This window comes from Solea senegalensis, linkage group LG2 (genome assembly GCF_019176455.1).
Source record: "Solea senegalensis isolate Sse05_10M linkage group LG2, IFAPA_SoseM_1, whole genome shotgun sequence".
In the NCBI taxonomy this organism is placed as follows: Eukaryota; Metazoa; Chordata; class Actinopteri; order Pleuronectiformes; family Soleidae; genus Solea; species Solea senegalensis.
Window position 1 is genome coordinate 16,327,968 of NC_058022.1, and position 10,988 is coordinate 16,338,955.

Below are 10,988 nucleotides of genomic sequence, written 5' to 3' on the forward strand. Positions count from 1 at the left end.
CTTCACACAGGCTCATTTGGGAATCATCTTCACCCACACAGCCACCCACACACTGCCTGTTGACGTCACCACCACATATCAACAGCAACAGAAATCAGCCTTGGACAATGAAATACACTGCGGCCAAACAACATATATATATATATATATATATATATATGCATATGTATATGCATATATATATGTGTGTGTATATAAATATGTATATATATATGTATGTGTATATATGTATATATATGCATATAATGCATATATATACATGGGTGTGTATATATGTATATATATTCTTTGTGTATATTAAGATAATTCCTATTATTATTTTATTCCTATTATTTCGCATCATGCATCAATCAATTTTTTTTCTTAATGTCTGCAGTGTTTCATTGAGAGATACAGTTTTGCGTGCAATGACGCATTTGTCCACATGAGGGCAGCACTGCACCGAGAGACACACTGGAAACGGTGGTGCAGGAACAGTGAAGGCCCTTTAATTCAGTGAAAGTGGTAATACTGGGTAATAGAAACATGTTTGCTGCAGTTGTTTTTTTTACTATTATTTATTGTAATGCTTTTAGCAATGTCTTTAAAAGTGCTTGTGTATTTTTAGCATTTAAACACAGAAAGAAACAAGTCGGTTGACAGATGTGGGGCAAAAGTGCAATCATTTTGTGTGACTGAAGATTCTCAATCATCCATCAATTGAAGTAATGTAGTAGTTGTATAAATGATGCAAAATGGAAATAACCTATTCACTTCCAATGATTCAGTCTTGCTCTTGTAAGAATAAGAATAAGCGAGAGCACACATCGTAGCAGCATATTTTTATTTAAACTCTAAACAGAAACATTGCACATTTGCCTTTTCATGCCTTACGGTTTCCTTAGTTTATCCCACCAAAAAAACAAAACCCAGAGTCCAAACTGGTAAGAGGAGAGAAGAAACACAAGAAGAAGCACATTACAATGCAAAAAAAAGACAAGACAGGTCGACCACATGGAGACCTCATAGAAAAATAGAACAGCAATATTCATAAGTCACATAACATGATGCAATAGAATTTAAGTCATGCATTTCAGATGAAACAATGTGTTTACTAATGAGGTTCAAAATACGAGGTATTCGTTGGCTCACACGTTTTGCTACATTCTTAGCAAGTGGTTGAATTTAATACTGCATAAAACATGCAATTCATCATTTTTCTGGTCGACTTCAGTTCAGCTCTTCGGCCAAAGTACATTAGAGCACACCGATCCATGCCACACAGTGTGCACAGTCACGTTTTAAACTCCAATTAACAAAGGTACAACACAATTTCCAAAGGCAAAGTCCCACTCAAGAATACTTACAGTAAAAATCCCAATGAAAAATAACAGCCTGTGACTACATGGGCACTTCAGAGTGTGCTACAAGTCTTCTGTCCTCTGCAGATTTGAAAAAAAAGCAGTGTGGATTTGTGAGCTTCAAGAGAAAGAGAAACAAATTTAAAGAAACCTTTTAGGAAAATCACATATTTGCTTACTGTGGAAAAGATTGAAGCTAATGATAATTTTATATTAAGTGATACCTAAGAAGGAGCCATATTTGACCACCATGTTACAGCCATAATGGACAAACTAAACATCTTTGAAGGTTCTCCAACACTCACTACAGCGAGGGATATTCATCTGCAACATCCAACTCCACTAGTAAATGTTGTAAAAATGTTCATATTGTGCATTTAAATACTGCTACAGCTTGTTAACAGTTGGTCCCATCCAACAGAAACAGAATCTGCTCATCAGCACCTCTAAAACTAACAATGGATCGCCATTGTTTAAAAGTTGTGACTGAAAATATAAAGAATACAGAAACAAAAGAAGCTTAAGTGAGAGGTGTTGTTAGGTGGATTACTGTGTTTTCTCTGGACAGAGCTAGGCTAATTTAGGGTTGCCAACCGTTCCGTAAAATATGGATGTGTACCGTATTTCAAAGAGAAAAGATTTGTTCCTTATTTCCTTATTCAGTAATTCATGCAAAACCGTGATTGAGTGTGATTTCAGGGGAAAAATCACTGCTCTCCATCTGTCGTTCATTACTATCCAACAGAAAATGGGCACTCTTAATTGGGGCATCCAATTCGCTGTGCGTCCTGTGTATCGTAGCAACGGAGACGCAGTGTGATGTAAAGGTAAAATGGCGACAGGAGGATACTGCTCAGGGCGAAAGATGAAGATTGCAAAAAAATGTAATAAACGATAATATTTGACAAGTGTGAAATTTTGTAGTTTGTGGGTGTAATGTAACGTGCAGTATATTAACAGTATAACTGAGTTCCTTATTTTCAGGAAGTTGGCAACCCGAGGCTAACTTTCGGGACAAAAAGGGACCGAAAGACTGATCGACAGCCAAACTGCTGATGCTGATGCTGATGCAGATGCAGCGTCTCCGTGTCCAGCAGAAAGCAAATATGTGTATTTTGATGCGTTCATTTTAACATAGTTGAATTAGTCGCTTTACTAGTTCTGTCTAATGTTTTGAAATGTAAGTGTCAAATCAAGGTAGATAAACTATGTTCTTGCAAAGATTACTAAAACAACTTCATCAAGGCACATTGTGTGTGTTTGTGCACATGTGTGCGTGTGTGTGTGTATGTGCTGCACACATGTCTGCGCACAAGTGTGTGTACAAGTGAGACCCTGCATTTATAAAATTGGGCAAAATAGATTTAACTATAACTTCAGTGGTTTGTGGCCAATGTGGGCAAAACTGCAGTCATTGGTTTTTACTAATTATGGCAACAAAAAAAAAATACATCATGGTTCAATATACGATCTAAAGAATCTAGGTGAGGAGGAGGAGGCCATGCATTTTTCATTAGGGTCTTAAAACAAGGCACAGGAAGGGAGGGAGCGGAGCACTCAATTTGCATTGCAAGCACTGTCACAGGTCCTGCTGTTCCCGCATCCCTTCATCCTTCAGAGACTCTGCAGCCATTACAATCCAGAGCTTGCAGGGGTTGTTTTTTTTTTTGAAACAGCACTTGTAAATAACTCAATAGCCTATGTACACATTTACAAAAAAATATCTCTGTTACCCCAGAAAAAATGTGAGCAAGAAGAAAATACCAATAGCAATACTAACCACAGCAGAGACAAATATTCCTCTCCAATATTCCCCCATGCCATGTTGTGCTGAAGATGTGTGCAATGCCCAGAATTAGCTCACTGCTTAACGTGTTGACACAGTGTTTTTCAGATGCCTTTCTGACATCAGCTGGTGTCGTCAGCTGATTTGTAGCTGCTCCAACAAGCTTGCCAAACACAGCTCTGTCAGCCACGAAGACTGAAGGGAGCATATAAACCTCTATGATAGCGCCGCACTCGAGTCTAAAGCTCATCTCTAGTAGCTAAAGCGAAGACGAGCAGAGCCCAAGAACCTCTGCATGCACTGCACTGCACAGCTGTCTCTGTTGCAGGCTGCATTTAAGAGGAAATAAGCCGAAAACGATCAGCATGGAGGTGGCAGCACCAGCTAACTAACAGGTTTAGATGTTGTGCCATCAGCATCGCTGCTGCTGCTGCTGCTGCTGCTGTTGCTGCTGCTGCTGCTGTTGCTGCTGCTGCAGCAAGGTGTGCTGCCACTGGTTTCTGTGCTTTCAACACTGCATGGGCTTGTTGGTGCAGACATGCTCTGGCCACGTTGTCTCTTCTTGTTCAGTTCCTCCCATTTGGCCCTGTTAGCTCTGATCAAGTCAAGCATCGGCTGGAGTTTCGGATTCAACTGTACCAGAGTCTGGAGACAGAGAAGAAACACTTTGGTTTGCAAACAATCTGTAATACTGCAAATCATGATTCATATGGAAATGAATATTAAAAGTATTAAAGGTCCAGTGTGTAACATACAGAGGGTTTACTGCATGTAAATATGTTTGTATAAGTGTTAAATCACTTTAAAATTAAATAAAAAAGAAAGAAAAGGTTTCATAATATTAGAATAAGCCTTTTTTTATTTATAACATAAGATAAAATAGTCCTTTATTGGGAAATGTACATTGTTAAAGAAGCAAAGACAGTAAAGATGAATATAATAAATAATAAACATGCATTACCAAAAAATGTACAATATATAAAAGATATTAACATAAAGTAGACTATAAAAGACTATAAAACATGTGTTAAAATAAAATGTAGAATGTACATTATAGACAGTTTGTGTCTAGACAACATTTTTTCTTATAAATAAATACAGTACCTTGTGATGGCAGACATGCAACATTAGTGATCCAGTGAAATGTTTATCTAACCTAATTTAATGATAAAAGCTGCTAATTAGCACTAAGCTGCAGCCGAGGCTATGGGGAATGTCAGCGTTGGTGCTAGAGGAAAAAAGGAAAAAATGTCACTTATTACATTATATGCTTCTGTGCGTGTGTGTATCTATGTGGGTTTATGTACATCTATCTATCTATCTATCTATCTATCTATCTATCTATCTATCTATCTATCTACAGTTCTGCCATTCACTTCCATTCACTCACACTTTCATACAGTGCATCTATGTGCAGCGCATCTTTCATACTCACACACACTGCCGGCACAGCCATCAGGAGCAAAGTGGGTTAACATGGTTAAGCGTCATGCTCCAAGGACACCTCGGCATGTAGACTAGCGGAATCAAACCCACACCCGTCAAGTTGAAAGACCCCACTCCCCCCCACCCACCCAAAGTAAACCTCATGGTGGCACCAGAGAAAAGGTCAGGGCATCACCAAAGTTGCTCACTTTGAAAATTGAACGTAAAAGTGTTTGTCATCGTGCAACAAACACAATATGTTATTCATCCAGACGGTTAGAGGAGACTCTGATGTTAGGATCTGTGAACTGAATGTATATCACAGGCACAGCTGATACATGCCTATATAAGCTGGGGCTAGAAAAGTTGCACATTATTCATCAAAAACCACTATAACGCCTAAAACAAATGCAAGAAAACAGACAACAGCTGACGACCATAACAGCCTCACATAGTCGCTTGGTGGCAGCAGCCCATCAAATGCCTGCTCTTTAAAGATTACAAGCGTGTGTATCACTGAGATAGGTTGCATTTGTCTTTTTTTCCTGTGTGCTAAACTGTAAGAAGCAGTGAGGCAAAATAAATTACCTACTGGTAATTTATTAAAATGACAGGGAGGATTTTGTTCCCTCTGTTCTGTTAACAGTGTCTTCTGTGTCCGTTTGATTTCGAGGACGGTCCGTGTGATTACTTATTGTTTCATTAACCCCGTTTCATATGGAAATATAACATATGGGAGTGCGTGCCACATTGAAAACAATGGAATCTTTTGGAGTTTAACAGGCAGCCTTTGTGGAAGTGAGTTAAATAAATAGGTATACTGTATCCACGCTGGGGACGGTGAGTGTATTGTTTGCTTGAATGGTAAATCAAATCTGTTGTAACACAGTCTGCAATTAACTGAGCTTTACATAAATATGCAAAGCAGTCCTATATAAGCCAGTGTTTTTAAACAATTCTAAAATACCATTCAAACAATCAAACAACAACTCTGTAACATGGCCAAGCTAAGAAATCAGGACTCACGTCCATTCCTCATTTGTATTAATATGTGAATAATTCATACTGTTGTAACTGCCGGGACGTGTGTGCTAATTTATGAAATTATGGAACACAGCAACACGAGAGCAGTGATTTGAGATAAAGTCAATGGTCAGCGACATTTCTGGAGTCAAAAATCTAAATGATCAGCAATAATGTGCAACTGAAATGATAAATAAATAACTCAGTCAACAGAAAGTGATTGTGCATCCATTGTGATGAATGTTTTTTTTTTTTTTTTAATTATTTTTAGCTAAAAGGTCAAACATCCTCCAGTTCCTGCTTCTCAAATGGGAGGATTTGCTGTTTTAGGAGATTGTTATTTTAGGGCTTTAGACTTTTGGACTTGGGCTTCAGAAAAACATTCACTGTTGTAGTGTGTTTATATATTTGTTCTGTTGTTATTATAGCTGTGGTCGTAGTATTTTGTAAACTTCCTTCCTTTCTTATCTTTGAACAGATAATGGGACTCATAGGATGTCATTTATCACAGCAACAGTATGAAAATAAAATAAAAAAAGAACTGTGTTAGAGGTTAGTTAGAGTTGTATAATGTGGAACACTGGTTCATAATATATGACAAATTGACTTTTAAAAAGTATTCAATGCTGTCAACAATATTACTTCTGTGATAAAGCTTACCCGTGTGTACCTGTATTTGCTATCTCTTTAGGACCTTAATGGCATAAACACTGACCTTGTCAGGACCAGTAGTCCTCATGGAGACTATAAAACCTGGTCCTCATGAGGCAGAACCTCAGTTTCTGAGGAACTGGTCAGGTTTTAGTGCTAGGATTTGTACTGTGGTTTGGTTAAGATCAGCGGCAAATGGTGATGTTAAGGAAAGGGCTTTGTTTAAGCTGTCCAAAGGAATGAAAGTCATCGCAGTGTCCTAAGACGACTAGAAGAGCTGCCCGAACCTGTGTGTGTATGTGTTTGATGACAAAAAGTATATTGAACTGTAAGCTTCAAGAGCAGTGATCATCTTCATGGTTTGTCTAATCTGCTGGTTAAAAGAAGGTGAGATCGATGTTCCCTAGTTCTCTGCAGAAACACACTCTGTGGAACATTTGCAACGCTTTGCCAAGTTTATTATTATTATCACTATTATTATTATTATTGTTCTAATGTAGGAAAGAAAGAGAGAGAGTGTCATTTGCTGGGGTATAGAGATGGAAGGTTATATAATGGGGGATTAATATTCCACAAAGTAGCCAGCCACCACCAGGAGGAGGAGATCAGCAAGATCAAGAACAAGATCTCTTCCACCCACGGACAAAAACCCTGCCGCCTCCAAACTTCCTCTCTTCTCCCCCCCTTGCAAGTTTAATTGGCAGCAGCACGACCGTGAGCTCCGTATCTGCATTCTCCAAACATCAGCCTTCACATGACGCCGTGTGGAGACAAAAAAACTCCCCACGCAGACAACACACACCACTTTGATGCTTTTGTATTTCCACAACACAGACAACAGCAACAGCGGTGAAACCAGAACCCCACACACACACACACACACACACACATTAGTCTGCTTTAGACATTGATTCTGTGATAAGTCAATAGACGTGAAGATGATGCACTGTTTGTTTTCTACTAATGTGTTCAATATGACAGTAAAAAACCGTGCGCTGAAAGAGATGAATGAACGACTTCATCGTTGACCTCTTTCACAACTCGTCCTGCCTGTGTTTGACTTTCATGAATTCACCTTCAGCGCTCCTCATCTCTTTACAATCCTGATCTCCTCAGTAAGTCTGCCTTCTTCCTCCCACACAGCCACTGCTGCCAGCTGTGGGAGGGGCAGGTGAGAACTCTTGACGTCATTCAGACACACACACACACATTACTACACCAGCGAGTACGCTGCATAGATTTCCATTATCTATACACGACTATAATTCCCTCAAAGATAATCACTGACTTTAACTCTTGCTCTGCTGCCATCAGACAATAAAATCAGCCTCTTTTTCTTCTGTGTGCGTCACAGAGGAAAAGCATGTAGTACAGAGTTGGTCCCTTTTTTTTTATTGCTGTGCAGTGAAGCTAAATGTACACTGTCTTACTGAGAGGGGACTTAACCTGACAAACATCACAGCTCTGTACACACACTCCACTACCTTGGAGCTTTCTTGCAGTCACAAAGTGCACTCTCATTCTGATTTTCTAAAAAAAAAACCTTGAGTTTGCTTCAATAGATGCATTTTTCTTCATTTCATTCAGAAATATGTGGCTAGAAAGGAAGCTGATTGGTAGTTTGTGGCAGTGACATCAGTGGGGGGGACAATAGCTTTACCTCATGTCAAAGGCTGACGTGCACGACAAGTGTCACACAAAAGAAGGCCATAGAGCATCGAGAGTTACCTCATACAACGGAGCACAAATTCCATCAATCCACTCCAGCTGGAGCCCCGGCAACTCGTCCTTCCTGTTTCGATCAAAGATGGCCTGAAACAAAACGGACACAATTTCATTTGCATGTGCATTTGCGCTTGCAAAAGGAGAGGCGCGAGTCTGTTAAATATCAAGCTACAAGTCGAGGCTTTCAGTCCCTAATGTGCTGCTGTTACTCCTTTGGTTCAGCTCTCTTATTTCATGTATATTTTCTATTCTCCTTCATTCTTCTGTGGCCTCAAACCTAAGAGGCTCTACCGAGGCTGTGCCTCAGAGATAGTTACTGGGCTATGACTTAGAACTTAATATTTAATTTCCAACACCCACACGTGGAGCGGCGAAGGTTTGACATAAGCGGCAGACCTGAGGCAATTGCATTAGTTATTTCATTCAGAGAAGAGGCAATGTGGCCCGGCTCGATTAGTCAACAGCCATTAATTGCTTGCACAAAGCTGCTGGCTTTTCTTTTTCCTTCTTAAAGAACTCGCAACACAGTGCAGCCTTCAAAGCTCCTCAATCAAAGAGACAGTGGGCTACAGCTCTGAGGAAGATATATGAATAAGTCATGAATGAAGACAAATATCTTAAACTGGACTAAAGACTTAAGTCTTATTATTATTATTATTGTTATTGTTGTTGTTTATATTAAAGTGTACTATCTCTTCTATCAGCAGCAAGTTTTGTGGAGCACCATATTCCTATGTTTACAAGTGAATGTAAATAGAGGTCAGTATTTAATTCCTATAGGCAGTTTGTTTTTTTTGTTTTGTTAAGTTTTTTCTGTTACACGCTACACAGCAGTGCACAGATTTGCTCTTGGCACAGCAGTGAGGCAGTGGAGCGGTCAAGCTGACGATACACTTTTCTCACACTGGGAGACACAAGCGCTCGTGTTTCCCTTATATACGTGGTCAGTATATAATGTACATTTGCAACTGCGGAAGAAATATATCTCCAGCAGCATCCACCTGAGGGAGTCATGCAAGGAAAGAAAGAAAGAAAGAAAGAAAGAAAGAAAGAAAGAAAGAACTAAGCTCAGTAGACTCACTGAGGGTGTGAGCTTTAGCTCTGATCTCTCTCTGTCACCCTGCTCAAAGAACTCGCTGGTCACCAACTCTGCCACCTGGAAAGACAGAAGCAGGACAGCAGCCTAAAGTAGTGACACTATGTGGTCCTGTTATGTGCACAAGACAGATGGGGGTCTCATATCAGAGAGTGTTTGGTGTGTTGTGTTTTATCATGAAAATGTTCGTTCAAAAACAATCAAAACAGTTTTCTTATTTCAAATATTCCTCACCTTGCGTGATATATCCCAAGGTTTAGTCACAGCACCAAGATCACAAGCTGTCATCATCATGGATCTGAGAGGAGAGCAGACCAATATGTCATTTCATTACATGTTTAGAATAAACCTTTCATTTTAAATTTATAATTCTGAATGCAGAACATCACCTGCACATGTCTCGATGGGCCTTTACATTCCAGTTGTACTCTCCTTTATTGACCAGCTCAAAGAAGCTGTTTCTGTTCCTGCAGGGAAACACACAGCAGTTTGCTCATGCAAGTGCACACTACACATACTCCACAAGGGGGCAGTACTACCTAAAAGACAAACGCACAATAAACGGCTTCATAAATGGACACAGGCAGAGCGACTGAGACAAAAAAAGAAGGCACAGTTGTGACGTAACAGTGTAATAAGCATCGTGTTTACAGGAACTTACTCAAAGTAAAGAGTGAGGTCTGTCGCCAGAATGGACTGTTTGAGCAGCTGCATGAGGTCGCTGTACTCTGTGGACGACAGGTTGGAGAAGATATTGTGGCCCTGAAGAGAAAAAACACAGATAAAAGCATGTGTCAGAATTCAAACACAGGACGTGACGCTGCTCTTGCATGAATTGTTGTTTGTCATTAACCCCCAGAGTTTTTGCACTCCACATTGAATTAGTTCATATTCCTTAAAAAAAACAAAACAGTTGATCTTATACCTTGACACTGTTCATACCCCTGCCCTGATATTATTACTGATCAATCATCTGTGTCTGGCTCTTTTGAAAAGGCATTATTGCTAAATGTATGCATTATGCATCATGATTTAATCATAATTATTTGATGACGCAAGTTTATTGATGTTTGCTTTGTACACTGCCTTTGTGCATGACGGTGTAAGCTATAGCCAAGGTCCAGAGCTGTAGAGCTTTCAATCGTTCCAGTGATTCAAACACTGAAGTGAATGAAATCAGTATAATAATGGAAAGAACATAATGAAAAAAAAATCTGTAATGTGTTTCCCACTGACAAAACCACTGGTTTTACAGATACAATTAACAATGGCTCTGTTTATTACGTAGGTGTCCCAGGAAGATAAGACAGTGAACAAACATAACCAACACCAGGTCTGTCTTCAAACTCACATCCTATGTGTTGTCTTATTTCTTGCCTTAAAAAAGTGCTGAATTCATGTTGTTTTCACTGTGCTGTATACAAACACACCTAACTTGAATATTAAATACAGGTTGAAAAGAGTTATTTTTGTCCCATCTCCACCCAAATAAAATGAATGAGGAGCCACAAAACCTATTTGACCCATCATAACATGTGTACATGTTTTTATACAGATACATATTTTGTAAATAAAAAACAGTAACAGTTTGTAGTTTGTATTTTCCGTCAAGTCTTTCCATTGTTTGTGGCAAGTTAATGAAATTAAAAGTAACCAACTTTGAAATAAATATTATTTAATATTATTTAATAATAAATAATATTTGGATTGTATGTAATTCATGCTTGAGAAAACCTGCCTTTTGACGTAGACATTTTATTTATCACTCTGAGCTCTAAGAAATTTATTTTTTAAAACTACTACTAGGAGCCACTGCAGAGGGGCTGAAGAGCTACATGTGGCTCTAGAGCTGCAGGTTGCAGACCCCCGATTTAGTACATCACACTTACTGTGCAACATTTTATTTTTTATATATATATATATATATATACATATATATATA

The 10,988-nt window shown here is 39.0% G+C and overlaps 1 protein-coding gene across 1 annotated transcript; it reads right to left on the reverse strand.

Annotated features, from left to right (window-relative positions):
* Positions 1–806: 806 nt before the first annotated feature.
* Positions 807–9,986, reverse strand: LOC122765106 (dual 3',5'-cyclic-AMP and -GMP phosphodiesterase 11A-like). The gene is made up of 7 exons (XM_044019193.1): positions 9,972–9,986; positions 9,708–9,808; positions 9,436–9,513; positions 9,281–9,344; positions 9,032–9,106; positions 7,954–8,037; positions 807–3,771 (listed from the first exon to the last, which is right to left on the reverse strand). The coding sequence occupies exons 1-7, from the start codon at positions 9,984–9,986 to the stop codon at positions 3,511–3,513; spliced, it is 678 nt and encodes a 225-aa protein (XP_043875128.1). The 3' UTR covers positions 807–3,510.
* Between the last annotated feature and the right edge of the window lie 1,002 nt (positions 9,987–10,988).